Below are 17125 nucleotides of genomic sequence, written 5' to 3' on the forward strand. Positions count from 1 at the left end.
TTGCTTAGAAACTAGTCTAATGTATTGATATGTAACAAAAAATATACCTATTTATATTTTGGTATACAATGATTTTCTTACTGCTTTCCTATTAAAAATTTTTAAACAGCTATTAAGATATCCATCAAAAGTTGATCTTTTATTGTTATGGTATGACATATACAAAACTTATGTACCTGATCAGCTAACGTCTGGGGCGATGAGTAGCCAATACGGCATCCATGAGACAGACAAACAAGTTCAGCGCTTAATTCCAGAACATGAGCAAGAGGCAAATATCCAATATAAATGTCTTTTTCCCTGAAAAGTTTTGAAAAGATACATTCATATTATACTTTTTAGTGTCTTCAGGACAATCATTTAAAGCCAAACTGTATTTACAGCCTCCAAAGAACCAGAAAAGGTTAAAGAATGTATGTGCGCCTGAGACCCAACCTCAGTATTCTTGACCATGTGTGTGTGGTTTCAAAAGTTGTGAAATGTTCACTTTAATTTTAGGGGCACTGAGGAAAGAATGTTATTTACTTATCAGGGAACAAAAGATTCAAAAAGTGATCACTTATAATTAAGACCACAAAGACTTCTCCAGAGGGAAGAGTCTATGCTATACCTACTAAAGGTGCAACATAGAATTTACAGCTAGAGGGGAAAAGAGGAGAAGGGGGCTTTACCCTGCCTTTGTGCTCTCCTGATTCTGGGGTGCTCAGGGCTTCAACAATCCCGAAAAATAATATAGATAGCTCTAAGGGACTAACTTACATCAGCTTCCACAGACTGCCCTTTGAGCCGTAGTGCTTCCCAGAATCTCTGCAGCACTGCATGCTACAACTCTGACCCTCATAAGCCTCTCCTGCCCTGGCTTGCTATTTAGATTTTTGCTAGTCATTTGGATTTTTTTAAAAAATAAATAAATAAAAATAAGTCACTCTATTCAGAATATTCCCAGTAAATGCTTTAACTTACATTTCAGTGAGATGTCATTCTCTTAACTTAAAGTTAAGATCTACCACATAGTAAATGGACAAATAATCAACAGCACTTTGAAAAACTTGGAGAAAATAGTTGTATGCATGCTTGTGGTCAACAACTTCGCTGCTGATACAATGAAACTCTCCACATTAAGGGGAAAGATCATCCATGTGGGACCTACAACTTACTTGGGGGTCAGTCCAAGACTGTGGAATGAACTCCCAATGGAACTAAAGACCACCACAAACCTCACCACTTTCTATTCCAAGCGCAAGTCCCCATTCTTTGACCTTGCCATCCCTAACACAAGTATGTGAAAAACACCAACATGACAGATGTTAGTCAGAATAATAATGCACTACTGGAAAATGCTCAAGATACTATGGTACTAATGAGTGCAGTATAACACTTTATATAGAATAACTAGTTACACAACAATTAATCTATGATTGCATGCAATTACAAGCCATTTTTAATTAAAATTTCTATTGGTACATACCCCAAATGAGGAATTCTTTCAGCCATCCCAGTTATACCAGCAATAAGGTTGCAATGAGAAATCATGACTCCTTTTGGAAGTCCTGTAGATCCACTTGTATACATGATTACTGCAATATCTGAGGGTACAGGCCTGGCCTGCTGTTTGCTTACTGTAATTTTTATTAAAAAAAATTATGCACAATGTATAGAAAGCATATAAAATTTAATATCTTAAATACTAAAACATATTATAGTGATTATTCTGATAAGGAACTAGACATTACTACTTCTGCGACAATTTACATTCAGTGGGCCAAACTGTGGCCAATCCCAGACACCTTCACAGGGAGAAAGAAAATTTAAAGTGCCCCCTAACTTCTCTGCATCATCTATGAATATTGTGGAGCTACAGTAGGGTAAAAATCAGACTTTGCGAGTTTACTACATCTCAACTACACACCTGGATAGAAGCGGGTAGAAAGAATGGGGAATGAACAAAGTTTTTGTTCCCACCCTCAATGTGCTGGACAGCACAGCTGCACTGGCCTGGAGGAGATGTCTGCTGCATCAGATATAGGGAAGGCTATATTCCCACCAGAGCAGGGTGAGGAACCAGGAGTGTGACTGAATCAGTCTGCTTCTGTGTGCTCCTGGGGCATAGCAACACACTGCCCCATGCACAGGGCTCAGGAGAGCCAAAATTGAGACAATGTCAGTTCTCGAAACCATGTTCTGTTCACCTACTATAACTTCTATGAAGATGGTGTAATTCATTTGAAATAAGTAATCCACACTAAACCGTAGGAATTTAGGCCCTAATCCTGCAATTTATTTCCTGTAAATTATCTTTTTGCTTGAGTAGTTTGTTGACTCCAATGCATTAAGTTAAACACATGCATAAGTGTTTGTAGAATTAGGGCCCCTATTTGTATATAAAATTATATTTGCTATATTTGTAAGTTTACTAGTATTGGGCAGACTAATTCACCTTTTGTTTATTCTTCTGCCCTTGCATACTGTCCGGAGTTCTGTTTTATAGGCAGAGTTGGTAACAGTAAGTCACTTTCCATTATAAGACCCTATTTTCAGTTGCTTATAACTTTACCAAATGCTCCATGCCAGGTGTCTAATGGAGGTTGACTATATTTTTAATGTTTATGAAAAAACGGTTCAGCTGTTTCTAAGAATGAGATGATGGAAAATACACTGTTTTGCATATGTTAAAAAAAAGTCTTACAACCATTTCGTAGAGCAGCTCAGTGCCTATATATCTTGGAGCAGGAATCTGAAATATGGGCAAGCAATCTCCCTGGTGTCAGAGGTGTATCTTTTTCTGCCACCATGAAAAAACTTGTGCCATTTCTAAGCTACTGTTAGAATCTGGCAATTAACATCTCAGAAGATCCCATCTATGCAGAACAGGGCTATACCTGTAACTGCTCATTCTGGCAGCCAGGGCCACTGTGGTGTTAGGCACAGGGATAAAGCAAGGACACATGCTCTCAATGCTCCTACTACTGACATACAAGCAAAAGAGGAAACTGCCTGACTGGAATGAAGAGTAGTTAGGAGCAGGTGTGACAGAAATATCTGTTGGGTGAGCAAAGGGGAAAACAGAGGCTGAGTAGCTAGGGAAAGAAGGGCCTGTAATCAGTAGCTATCACTCCCTTCCAGAACCTGGAATAGAACCCGGGATTTCAGAGTCAATATATTCTTCTGCTGCACAGCAAATGGCTACAAAACACATTGGCAGAGCGTGTCTCTCATCACTCTCTAGGGATTACTCCACACTATCCATTAATCCATTAGCTGAATGGGTAGAGGTCCGTACTGTAGATCAAAAGGCACTAACCCTGCTGATGACCCATATGGAGGGTCAATATTGTCCCCACATGGTAGAATTTCTGTGGGGGTTTTTAGAGAGTTTTTTTTTAAACCTAAGAAATTACATTAAAAAAAATAAATACTGCATTTAAATAATGCTAAGATTGCAAAGTCAAACACTCAAAAGTTAGGAAATAGCAGTATTAAGGTTGCCGACACAACCATATCTCAGTCCCCTTGCATGTATGCATTATGACACACTCTTTAGTTATCTAATTACACAATATTTTTTCTACAGAACTTGTGTCTTATTCAGTGCCCAGGATAGATGTTGCTCAGGGAATAAATCAGGGTTCTGTAGTAAATGAGACAGCCCTCTGCAGGACCCTGACTTATCTGCTCGAGAGGCTGCAAGGTGCGTAGTGAACAATGCAAGGGATTGCAGGGAGAAAAGGGATATTCTTGTGATTCAGGCAGCTGAACGGCTCCTTGGAGAACTGAATACTATCCCTGACTGTCACACATTCCTATGTATTTAGCAAGTCACTTAGACCAGATTTTTAAAGATATTTAGGTGTCACTATTGCAATGCCTAACTGATTAAGGAGCCTAAAGGTCATTTTCAAAAGGGACTAAAACTGTCAATGGGATTTTGTAAAAAGCAACAAAAGAGTCCTGTGGCACCTTATAGACTAAAAGACGTATTGGAGCATAAGCTTTCGTAGATATTCACCCACGAAAGCTTATGCTCCAATACGTCTGTTAGTCTATAAGGTGCCACAGGACTCTTTATTGCTTTTTACAGATCCAGACTAACAGGGCTACCCCTCGGATACTGGGATTTTGGTTTCCTAGTGCCTAAATCTGGTTTGAAAATGAGATTTAGATTCCTAAATCTGTTTAAGTGTTGCAATGCTGAGCATAGCAATACCTACATACCTTTAAAAATCTGGACCTTAAACCAAAACTTTTCACAAGTGCCCACTAACTGTGTGTTCCTTATTTTATGGATGCTCCACTTGGAACACACAGGTTCAGATTTGCAAGAGTACTGAACACTTAAAATTGCAACTGTAATCTACGCAAGGCTGTGCACTGAACATATGAACTGCTATACAAACGCTAAGCACTCTAAAAAACCAAAATCAGGCCTTAAGCATCTCCAATTAGACACCCAAAATTAGCATGTACTTTTGACAATCGTGGTCTTAATCTCTACAAAACCTTAGTGTTATTAAGGAAAGCCCATTTATGTTTTTAAATGCTCAAATATTACAGTGATGAGTACTACAGAAAAGACCATGAGGAAAATTATAATTCTCTATTCAGAGAAGGGTTTGCATTGTGTGCAGTAAATATGGAATGGAGCACTGAGGAGTATAAAAAGAAGTATTGCATAACTACCCAATCAGTGAATATTGTCCATCATGGGCAATAAATAAAACAGGGTACAATGGAAAAAAGAAGGTGTTCATGTAATTAAAGAGCATATCATAATGCATACGACCAAAGGGGTTGAATTAAGGTTGCACAAAGAAAATGCCATAATTAAGGTTCCAACTTCTGAAAGCTTTACTTTGCAACATTATCATTCTTTTAATGGAGTTTTTTGTATGCAATATTAAACAGAATAAAGCAAGGTAAAACATAAGGCCTTTTATTTAGTCAAGTAGAACCACAGAGTTATGAACACCAGAGTTACAAACTGACCAGTCAACCACACCCCTCATTGACCAGAAGTACACAATCAGGCAGCAGCAGAGACAAAATGAAAAAAGCAAATACTGTACAGTATTGTGTTAACTGTAAACGACTAAAAAAAATAAAGGGAAAGTTAACAAAGATTTGACAAGGTAAGGAAACTGTTTCTGTATTTGTTTCATTTAAATTAAGATGGTTAAAAGCAGCATTTTTCTTCTGCAGAGTAAAGTTTCAAAGCCTTATTAAGTCAATGTTCAGTTGTAAACTTTTGAAAGAATAACCATAACATTACAAACATTTCAGAGTATTCCCAAGATGTTTTTAACTCTGAGGTTCTATTGTACTTTGAACAATATTCAACTGATTCAATATGAAGTATAGCTATATTAAGTTCTGCTGGTAGAGGGCTTAAAATTTTAATAGCACATAGAGCTAGCTAATCAAAAAGGAACACAATCTCTCCTTAAATGGAGAAATTAAGCACCTGTAATACTGGGAACAAAACTGCCCAAAATATTATTCCCACATAATCAACAGTAGATGTACTAATCACATACCCCTCCTCCTAAAACATATTCCATCTAACATTCACATGACCTAATGATTAAAAGGATTCTGTAACACAAATAAAAAACCTCACACAATACTCGGAATGGGGTGGGGAGGGATTCAGAGGAACTCAATGCATGACATCTGAAGAAATCAGATTAACCAACTTTTTAGCACTAAAAGTGAGAATTTTCTGCTACTTAGTGAGATGCATTAAAACATTTAATGTCAAGGAAATTCAGATTTTTGAAGGTGTTAAAGAAATTAAAACTAGAATTCAAGAAATTGGCACAATATACTTTGATACCTTCTAAAACAGAGGTGGGCAAACTACAGCCTGCAGAACCATCCTGCCTGGCCCTTGAGCTCCTGGCCTGGGAGGCTAGCCCCCGGCTCCTCCCCTGCTGTCTCCCCTCCCTCGCAGCCACATGGGCAGCGCTCTGGGCAGTGGAGCTGTGTGCTCCTGCAGGGCAGCGTGCTCCTGCAGGGCAGCGCGGCAGCATGTCTAGCGCCAGCCAGGTGGCGCAGCTGCCAGACATGCTGCTCTGAGCAGCATGGTAAGGGGGCAAGGGCCAGGGGATTGGATAAGGGGCAAAGGATCCCAGGGAGCAGTCAGGGGACAGGGAGCAGGGGACAGTTGGATGGGGCGGAGGTTCTGAGAGGGGGTGGAGGCCAAGGGACAGAGAACGGGGGGTTGGATAAGTGTGGGAGTCCTGGTGGGCCTGTCAGGGGGTGGGGGTGTGGATAGGGATTGGGGCAGTCAGGGGACAGCGAACAGTAGGGTTGGATATGGGGTAGGGTCCCGGGGGGGCGTTGGGGTGGGGTTCCCAGGAGGGGACGGTTAGGGGACAAGGAGTGAGGGGGGGTTGGATGGGTCAGGGGTTGTGAGGGGTGGGGGCGTACAGGGGGTGGGGGCCAAGCTGTTTGGGGAAGCACAGCCTTCCCTACCCAGCCCTCCATACAGTTCTGCAACCCCAATGTGGCCCACAGGCCAAAAAGTTTGCCCACCTCTGTTCTAAAATACAGTAAAAATAATTTAAACAAAGTTATAATGGCTCTAGATTTAAAATAGATTTTACATGTTACTTCAAGTGTGTATTTATGTCCAAATTTAGTAATATACCAAAGGGTAAATAAAATAGACTATATTTACACTGTATGGTCTCAAAATACTTTGAATGCTACAAATTAATGCATGATTCTTCATCAATGTTGGAAAAATGACCATACTACAAAGTATTGTTCAATTGATATGAAATTTAAGGACAGGAAAAAAAACAGCTTTAATGCAAGTCTTTCCACCCTGCTTTTTTGAAACACCCAATATGTCAAAAAACAAGCCATATGGTCAAAAATAAATAAATAAATAAAATGTGAAAATCTGTATATTTCTGTGTTTTTCAAATTAAAACTTTTCAATAATAAGTTGCATCAAAAAGCAATTTGTTAGATATATAATTTATACATAAATTATTTAACAAGATTTTCAGCAGTAAAGAGCTATAATCTTCCTCTCCTGGAAGTTGGACTATAGTTTCTCCAACTGAAATATTTTAAAAGTACATACCATTATCTGCCTTGGCCCCCATTGCTTGCACGGAAGCCATAGTGTGAACAATGATACCCTTCGGGAATTCTGACCATGTTGTTGGTTTGCCATCCACAGTAATAATATGCCTCAATAGTGGAACCTGAGAAACAATTTCCTGTGGAAAATGGATACATATGTTTCATTTTGCACAGAAAGCTAGTGCAAAAGTTTGTGCCAGGAAAGAAACAAAATATTTTTACTGCACGTTACAATATTAATGATGTAAACGACTAAATTGTAATAAAGTCAGTCTTTGGGTAAAAACTGCAGCTTCCCACTGTCAGATTTCTGGGACATTAGGGTTAATCTAAGCTTTTCTTTAAACATAAAATTAAGGCCAAAATTTTCACAACCTTCCGCTAATTTTGGGTGCCTTCATTTTTGTGTGCTCTTGTTGAAACTAGAAGTCTGATTTTCAGATGTGCTGGCCACCTGCCACTCCCACCGAATACTGATGAAAAGGATCACTTTGTAAATTCATATGTAACACTGAGCTCAGAATGGATGACTCAGTTTGTCTTCTCTGCTATTTCTTGTAATGCAGTGTTTCCCAAACTTGGGACGCTGCTTGTTTAGGGAAAGCCCCTGGCTTACGTTCCTCGGCCCACGCTACTTCCAGCAGCTCCCATTGACGTGAAGCAGCGAATAGCGGCCAGCAGGAGCTGCAATCAGCTGGACTTGCGGACGCAGTAGGTAAACAAACCAGCCCAGCCCGCCACAGGCTTTCCCTACACAAGCTGCGTCCCAAGTTTGGGAAACACTGTTGTAATGCAATGTTTAGTACAGTATTTAAAATATGCTCTGCAACAAATAGAAATCTAGCAAAATGAATAGTCAAATAGCCTTTATTACTAAAAAAAAAAAATCTAAGTTTTAGTGCAACTAAGAATACTTACCATAATTCTAAGGATCCAAGACAAAATGTAAAATGCTGATCAGAGAAAAGTCTAACACACATGCGCACATAAACACTCCATTCATTCTAGTTTTAATTTGTTCAGGACAAATTCTTGTAACTATCCAAAAGGAAATTTAAAAATACAGTTTAGGGATTCCTGACTCTAAATGGAACACCACAATTTTTGGCTTTAAAAAAAAAAAAAAAAAGTGTTACGCCAGCTCAGGGGTCTAATGGCTGCACAATGTGCTACTAAGTGTGCAATGCAAATTAGAAGTCCCTTCATCATATCTTCTGAGTCAGTAAGGTCTCGGAACACTGAATATTCTGCATTCAGCTTCTGGAGAAAAATGTAATTTAAAGACCAATCCAATAGTCCTAATGACTAACAAACTCTTAGGTATATATTAAGAACCAGTCTTAATAATACAATCCAGGGTTAGATTCATTTCTGAGTGGGAGGAATTAACTATTTCACAAATAGCTTTCACTAAGCCTCTGAAAAATGCTTTCCTTTTTAATTTTATCCAAACCTCTTTGTGGAAATAGTTACAAAAATACAGTAGTTAGTTATACTACTTTAGAATTTATAAAAAGGTAGTTACATTTCTGCATATATGCATTAGACAGTTTTTGGAACTTAAATTATTTAAGATTTCAAACTGAATCCATGAATTAATGACAAAACACTCTGACTTTTGTTTATGTAAAATTGATTCCATGCTGAGTGTGGCCATTTTTAAGCTGGGGAAAATTTTCTCATCAAATTTACTTATTTTTCCAGCTACCATGCTAAATTTAACATATTCTTATTTGTAATTAAAAAGGATGCTATTAGACTTGAGCGGTTTAACCTTTAAGCTATTTTAATAAAAATGCATAGGTTGATCTCCCATTTCTAAAAATGACACTGACTCAAACACAAGGGCTGCCACGTTGCACAATCCATTGTCTGCTGGGAAAACAATAATGAACTAGGAGTGCTGAATTTTGTCACATTTATTATTGCATTTGTACTTTATGCATTATTCTGCTCTGCCATTTGCTTCATTTCTGATCACTCAGAATACTAAAAGTACATAACGATGATCCTAGAATGCTCTACAGAACACAAATAGATCTAACCTTACCTGCCCCGTTTTCTGCTAAAGGTGACAGATTCAAGACTAACTTTTTTACTTTCTTTGGCATTGTTTTCACAAGACAAATGTGAGCATTTTTCTGCACCAATCCAGCTCTTCTGTATTGAGGTATTTTAGTTACCAAGCTCAGTAAGGTTAAATAAGATATTAAAAATGCCTGCACCTTGTCTACATAATAGCATCCTCAATTTGTAGGACCAGGATAGCTGCACCAGTGCAAGTAAAATTATTATTAATACTCCCAGTGTAGTGGCACTATCCCATCCAAATTCTTCTGAAACCATCAACTTAGGATCTGAATGCCTCAACACTAGTAAGTGTTAAATCATTGGGGTAACACTTTCTTATGTCTTGTTAGGTTACTTTAGATGTTAGTAGATGGATAAATTAACATGCTTTCTTGCTTACTTATATAACTTATGAGTCTGATTCTGCACTGCACTGCTTTGCAAAAGGGTAATGGGCTTATAAAGTATGTGTAAACCCCTAACAAATCAGACTGGTAGCTTTTTATACCTCAACCCTGCAACATACAGTAGGTAGGCAGATTCCTGCTATCTGTAAGAGGAGGTTACTTACCCTGTGCAGTAACTGATGTTCTTTGAGATGAGTGTCCCGGTGGGTGCTCCGCTCCAGGTGTTGGTGCATCCTTGCGCCATCTCTCGGAGATTTTTACAGCAGCATTCGTAACAGTTGCGCTCGCGCAGAGCCTGTCCCCGCACTCTCAGTGTACCTTAATAGTACGCGTGCGCGGCCAGTCTCCTCAGTTCCTTCTCTACAATGGAGGCTACTGCAACTCCGATGTAGAGGGAAAGAGGGTGGGTAGTGGAGCACCCACAGGGACACTCAGCTCGAAGAACACAAGTTACTGCACAGGTGAATAACCTCCTCTTCAAGAGAGAGATGTCCCTGTGGGTGCTCCACTCCAGGTGACTTAAAAGCAGTGTATCTCAAGGAGGTAGGGACTTCAGATTTGGTAGGAATGCAGCAGATAATACAGATCTGCCTAATTGTGTATCAGAGCGAGGGCCTTGAGCAAGGGCATAACACTCAACAAATTTGTGTTCAGAAGTCCAAGTGGTTGCTTTACAGATGTCAGCCAGAGGAACTTTGCATAGAAAAGCCACGGGGGGTAGCCACAGATCTAGTGGAGTGACTTCTGATGCCGGCTGGAGGCGTAACTTTCTTTATCTGATAGCACAGTCGGATACACTCAGAAATCCAGTTTGAAAGTCTCTGGGTAGAAATAAGTGTCCCTTTGGAGTGCTTTGCAATGGAGACAAAGAGTCTAGAAGAGTTTCTAAAGGGTTTGGTTTTAGCCAAACTGAAGGACAAAGTCCTGAGTACATTTAACGTATGCATTGTGGATTCAAGAGAGTTTGCATGTGGTTTAGGAAAGAAGGTTGGTAAGTGTTTTGGCTCATTGATGTGGAATGACGAATGCACCTTTGGAAGAAATTTGGGGTGTAGTTTGAGGGTAACCTTGTCCTTAAAAAATAGCGTGTACCATGGGTCCTCCATGAGAGCTGCTATTTCTCCTGTACATCTGGTGGAGGTGATTGCCACTAAGAATGCTATTTTCATGGAGAGGTGTAAGAGGGTGCAAGCGGCTAGGAGCTCGAATGGTTATTGAGTTAAGTAGGGTAATACTAAGTGAAGGTCCCATGGAGGGGTAGAAGGTTTAATGTCCAGGTATAGGGACTCGAGCCCTTTGAGAAAAAGCTTGGTGATTGGATGAGCAAAAACAGGGGTATGGTCGATCTTGTCATGAAAAGCTCTAATAGCAGCTAAGTGGACTTTGATGGAGCTGAAAGAAAGACCAGATTGCTTAAGGTCTAATAGGTAGTCAAGTATGGGTGGAAGAGCTGCAGAAGTAGGAGGAAGTTTAGTTGAACACCATTGTGTGAATCGCTTCCACTTTCAGAGATAAGTGATGTGAGTAGATTGTGTTCTGCTATGTAGGAGCACTCTTTGAACCTCCTCAGAGCATGCTAGTTTGTTCTGGTAGAACCATGTAGGACTCAAGCTTTGAGGTGGAGCATGGACAGGCTGGGGTGAAGAAATCGGCCTGTTGCTGTGATACAAGGTTCGGAGTGAGGGGGAACAAAATCGGTGGGCAAAGTGACATTCTGGTGAGGAACAGAAACCACAGTTGTCTGGGCCACGACGGGGCAATCAGAATTATTGTGGCATGATCTGTTCATATCTTTCTCAGAGCTCTGTGAAGAACCAGTATTGGGAGAAAAGCATACATTAAGTGCTGAGCCCATGAGAACGCATCTCCTAGGGAATGTTTGCCCAATACCACTTTGGAGCAAAATTTGGGACATTTCTTGTTCTTCACAGTCACAAAGAGGTTCAGGGTTGAATAGCCCCAAACACGGAATATATTGCGTATGATCGTGCCATTTAGCTCCCACTTGTGATCCCAGGAGAAAAGTCTCCTTAGTTCGTCCACAGTGGCATTCAGGGCTCCAGGAAGACAGGCGGCTGATATATAGTTGTTGTTCAAAAGGCACCAATTCCAGAGCTTCATGGCTTCTGTGCAAAGTGAGTAAGATCGAGCCCCTCCCTGCCTGTTGACAAAGAACACACATGTGATGTTGTCTGTCATTATCCAAACATGTTGGCTCTGAAAAAATGGGAGGAAGTGACAGCAGGCACTGTGTACGGCTCACAGTTCTAGGACGTTTATGCACAGGGAGGCTTCGGTGGAAGACCATAGGCCTTGGGGGGTGTGGTGGGACATGTGCGCTCCCCATCCTTTGAGGGATGCATCAGTAGTCATTATGAGTGATGAGGAGTCCTGGAGAAGAGAGACTCCTGAGTAGAGGTTGGAAGGAATGGTCCACCATAGAAGGGAGTCTTTGACTCTGAAAGATATGGATAGAGGCTTGTTTAGAGCGTGTATGTTTGGTCTGTAAACTGTGGCCAACCAAGCTTGGAAGCACCTCATGTATAGGCGTGCATTTTTTACCAAGAAAGTACATGAGGTCATGTGGTCTAACAGTTGCAGGCAGTCTCATGCAGTGACCTGGGGACTGTTGTGGAGTTTTGTAACCAAGAGTTTTATGGTGTTGAAATGGTCGAGCAGGAGAGATGCTATTCCTGTTTGGGAATTGAGGTGCGCTCCTATGAACTCCAGTTGTTGGGTAGGAGATCAGGTGGATTTGTTTTTATTTGCAGTCCAAGGAAAAGGAAGCAAGCGATGACGGTAAGCTGCGTAGATCCAAGAGCTTTGCTGAACGTTGAGGGCTTGAGGAGACAATCATCGAGGTAAGGAAGTATTATAATCCTGCTTCCTGAGCTGGGCAGTAACCACGGCTAGGAGTTTGGAGAAAATTCAGGGGAGCAGTAGATAGGCCGAAGGGCAACACTCTGTATTGAAAATACGTCAAATCGAGGGCTGGGTGAATAGTCACATGAAAATAAGCGTCTTGTAGGTCAAGAGCTGAAAACCAATTGCCCTGCTCCAGCACTGGGATTATGGTGGTTAGGGTAACCATTTTGAACTTTTGCTTTTTGATAAATTTGTTTAGCTGCCTGATGTCAAGGATCGGTTAGCATCCCCCGGTTTTCTTTTCTGTTAAGAAGTAATGGGAATATGAAATACAACTCTGAGGGCCTACTGTAATTATGCAAAGTGTGGGCCATTAATGGTGGTTTGGAATCTAGATGGCTCCCATCAACCAGGACAATTGACTGTAGATGGCTCTGTTTTACCTGTGAGTCTTCCTGTATACGTGTGTGCCAGCAAATGGGTAATGAAGTCTTACAGTGACATGTGATCATGTCACCTGAACTGGAATCCATCTTTAACCAGGTGTTTTTCCATTTGGGGGGAGAGGGGGGGAAGAACCCAGAGGGACAAAGGATTCCCACCTTATGCAAAAGATATATAAGTGGATGGACCAGAGAAAAGAGGGCAGCCATCATGAGAAATCCTCCAGCTACCACCTGAGTTGGAACAAAGGCTGTACCAGGGGAAAGAATTGTGCCCAGACTAGGAAGGTGTCCAGTCCGTGAAAGAAACTTATTGAAACATCTCTGAGGATGAGATTCTGTATTCAGCTTTATTACTGTATTAGGCTTAGATGTGCATGTTTTATTTTATTTTACTTGGTAATTCACTTTGTTCTGTCTGTCACTACTTGGAACCACTTAAATCCTACTTTCTGTATTTAATAAAAATCACTTTTTACTTATTAATTAATCCAGAGTATGTATTAATACCAGGGGGTGGGGAGTGGGAACAGCTGTGCATATCTCTTTATCAGCGTTATAGAGGGTGAACAATTTATGAGTTTACTCTGTCTAAGCTTTATACAGGGTATAACAGATTCATTTGGGGTTTGGACCCCATTGGGAGTTGGGCATCTGAGTGTTAAAGACAGGAACACTTCTTGTAAGTTGCTTTCAGTTAAGTCTGCAGCTTTGGGGCACGTGGTTCAGATCCTGAATCTGTGTTGGAGCGGACTGGCATGTCTTGCTCAACAAGACAGGATGCTGGAGTCCCAGGCTGGCAGGGAAAGCAGGGGCAGAAGCAGTCTTGGCACATCAGTTGGCAGTTTCCAAGGGGGTTTCTGTGACCCAACCTGTCACAGGGAGAATGGGCATAGGCAGTGTCCAAATATAGAGGCAGGTGGTGTAAGCACTGAAGGGGGAATATTGTTTTCTATACCCTCGACCAAGGCTTGAAATTTGCTTATTGGTCGTAGGGGGTTGAAACACTGCTGAGGAGTTGCGACGGTGGTATTGGTATCTGGATCTCTGGCGCTGCTGTTGTTGCTGTTGCTCGTGAGACCTATGGAATTGCTGGGTGTATGTGGGGTAGCGTGGTCGCTGGTAAGGATGGTATCTATATTGTCGCCTTCTGGTCATAGGGGTTTGAATTTCTAGAGATCGGAGAGTTGCCCTGGAGTCCTTCATGGAATGGAGTATGTCATTTGTGGTGGAGGTGAATAGTTTGTCACTGTCAAAGGGATCTTCAATGGTACTCTGGACCTCTCGGGGAAAGGAAGAGGACAAGAGACATGACCCTTGGCGCATCACAACTGGCAGTGGACCGTGCCGCAGTATTGGTCACATCAAGGGCAGCTTGAAGAGCAGTGCAGGAGAAAATTTGTCCCACAGGAACTGTGGCTGTAAATTGTTGTGTCTTTTATTCTGGAATGTGATCAATAAAATCCATGAATTTACTGTAATTTTTGTCATCATACTTTGCTAGAACGGCTGTATAATTAGAAATGCGAAACTGCAATGTGGGAGAAGCATATACCTTGTGTCCGAGCAGATCTAATCGCTTACTGTCCCTGTCAGAAGGGGTGGAGCAGAGAAACTGGTGTTTGGTTACCTGCGTCTATTACCAGTGAGTTTGGTGCTGAGTGAGTAAAAAGGAATTCCGAGCCCTTGGAAGGAATAAAGTACTTTCGGCCTGGTCTCTTACAGGTAGGCAGGCTTGCTGTCGGGGTTTGCCAAATGGCTTTGGCAGGTTCTAAAAGGGCTGTGTTGATAAGTAATGCAATTCTAGAAGGAGAAGACGGCTGCAGGATGTCAGTTAGCTCATGCTGCTATTCAGGAACTTCCTCCAGGTTAATTCGTAGCTCAATGACAACTCTTTTAAACAGGTCTTGAAATTTTAAGAAGTCATCCAAAGACGTCGGAGGAGGAGGACGCAATGCTTCATCAGGCAGAACAACCGGTTCTACCGGGTTAGAGGCAGGCCATATTTGCACTTGCGGTTGTGACAGGGCTGCCTGGTGTCTGGAGTCAGTGGCAGGGTCGTCAGCTGCTGGTACTTACGTCTCATGCCTAGCTACACTGGTATAACGAGTGTGGTGCCGAGTATAAGGAGCCCATGGAGCCCAATATTGCCACTGTGGTGGGAAGGGCATGGGTGGTGCCATCCAGGGATTCATGAACAATGGGGCAGGACCCTCAGAGTAGGACAAGGCAGCTTTTCTATGACCTCTCTTGACTGGGGTCTATGGACAGGAGATCTGATAAGGTGAAAATTCTCCCTGCAGCCCAGGTTCCTCATCACTGGAGGAAAACTGGGTAGATCTTGCCTGAGGGTCCGGAGAGAAATCAGTGTTAAGTAAGGGTGATTGCAAGATAGGTTACACCAGGAGATTCCTTGAGTGTGTGAACTGCGGTGCCACAGTGCCTCTGTGAGGGGAGGGCTGACCGAGAGGAATTTGTTGTGAGGAGGGATTCCTCTGCATGGATGTCCTGAGTGTTCTGTCACTACTGGCTAGCTCAAAGGCTGATGGTGCCAGGAGAGTGAGAGGAGCCTGAGGTGGGTCAGGCAGGCTAGTATGCATCGACACCACTTCCATTGCGGTGCCGAACGGTGCCTTGTGACAGGCAGGCAACTGAAAGCCTGAAGCCTTAGCACCAGAGGTTAGCACGACCACCATAGTTGCAGGCAGGTTTTGCATGGCACTGGAGGAGCCCAACACGACAAAGGTACTCAGCCACGGGAGCACAGGGAGGGGACAAGTACCCAGAGAAGGCTTGTCCCTGCAAATACCCATTGCGGGTGAGAGACTGAAGTTTTTTTGAAGTTTTCTTTTGTCTCTTTGAAGCAGGGGGGCTGCGATGTACAGTAGAATCAGAGCTCAGGTCTGAGGCTGGTTCGAGAGATTTTTGCAGCAGAAGCAGTTTTAGCCGCAGCTCCCTGTCTTTGTGTGCCCTGATTTCAACTTGCTGCAGTGGGCACATTTTTGGGGCATGTGGGACTCCCCCAAACATTTAATACATTTAGAGTGGCCATCTGAAAGAGGGATGGCGTCATTACAGTTAAAGCAGCGCTTAAAACCTGGAGAGCCAGGCATGTCGGAAGCGGCAGCGCTGACAGGAAAAAAAAAAAGTTTTTTGTTTTTGTTTTTTTTTTGCTTTAAAGAGAAGAGACGAGACAGGAAAAGGGTACCTAACTATTACAGGTAAGCTAAACTAAGAGGGAAAAAAGTTGAACAAGGGAGAGAAGAAATTCTCTAATGAGTCTGCTGAGCTCCATCTCAAGCTAGGGACAGTAGAGAAGGAACTGAGGAGACCGGTCACGCACGCGTACTATTAAGGTACACTCAGAGCTGGGAGGCAGACTCTGCGAGTGCGCAACTGGTAGGAGTACTGCTGTAAAAATCGCTGAGCAAAGGCGCAGGGACGCACGAACCCCTGGAGTGGAGCACCCAAAGAGACATCTCTGGAAGAAGCAGCAGCCCTTCTAGTTTCAGTGGGGTTGTGTATGGGCTCACCATTCCACCCAGGCATTGTACATTAAAAAGATTAAAGCCTTACTTGGTAATGGTACAGATAATGCACAAGAGTCATGGAGTGTAAAATCACGCCCTACATTTTGCTTTAGAAAATGTTTGATGTTTCTTTTCTCTTATATTGTGAAAAAAGAAACAAATCTGTAATACGTTACATACATGCATTATGAAAGACAAATAAATCAATAAATTGGGCCATCAACATCGGCCTTTAGTCTCCAGAAACACCAGATCACATACACTACAACAGATTTATTCAAAAAGAAAAGGCATATTCCTTACCTTCAATTTTGTTTGCATCAGTTCTTTACTAGTAATGATGGTTGTCACCTCACTTTCATTTAGTCCATGTACTATTGCTGGGCCTCCTAACGTAGCATACAGTGTAACAACTGTGGGGAAAAATAAACTTGATGAATCCTTTATTCAAGATATTTCAAAGGTCTTCAAAGAGGAAAAAAAAAGGGGCCTCAGATTAACCAACTCTGGCAAGGGAATCAGAACCCACGTTGCCAGCTAAGGTAACGGCCAAGAAGATATGTAGTCTTACAACAAAGTATGTTATATGCATTTAAAAGAAGTGAATGCAAGTTTTAGTTTGCTTATGAGAGAATCGAGAACAAATGTTGCTTACATGAGTATTTGTAATTAAACAAGCAATAACTGAATATTCCAAAAATCATACCAGCCTGTGCAA

At 41.8% G+C, this 17125-nt stretch overlaps 1 protein-coding gene across 13 annotated transcripts in view; it reads right to left on the bottom strand.

The window, feature by feature from the left end:
- The window catches only part of ACSL3 (acyl-CoA synthetase long chain family member 3), a 117985-nt gene that overhangs the window by 37379 nt on the left and 63481 nt on the right, over positions 1-17125 (bottom strand). For all 13 annotated transcript variants that reach the window (XR_004001965.1, XR_004001964.1, XM_030575135.1 and 10 more), the window contains 4 exons: positions 16711-16820; positions 7091-7229; positions 1469-1619; positions 177-300 (listed from right to left, as the gene is read on the bottom strand). Coding sequence is in view for 11 of the 13 variants with exons in the window: in XM_030575135.1 (XP_030430995.1) it covers positions 177-300; positions 1469-1619; positions 7091-7229; positions 16711-16820 (524 nt within the window). In the remaining 2 variants the exon portion in view is untranslated. The remainder of the gene's footprint in view (positions 1-176; positions 301-1468; positions 1620-7090; positions 7230-16710; positions 16821-17125) is intronic.

This window comes from Gopherus evgoodei, chromosome 9, assembly GCF_007399415.2.
Source record: "Gopherus evgoodei ecotype Sinaloan lineage chromosome 9, rGopEvg1_v1.p, whole genome shotgun sequence".
NCBI lineage: Eukaryota > Metazoa > Chordata > Testudines > Testudinidae > Gopherus > Gopherus evgoodei.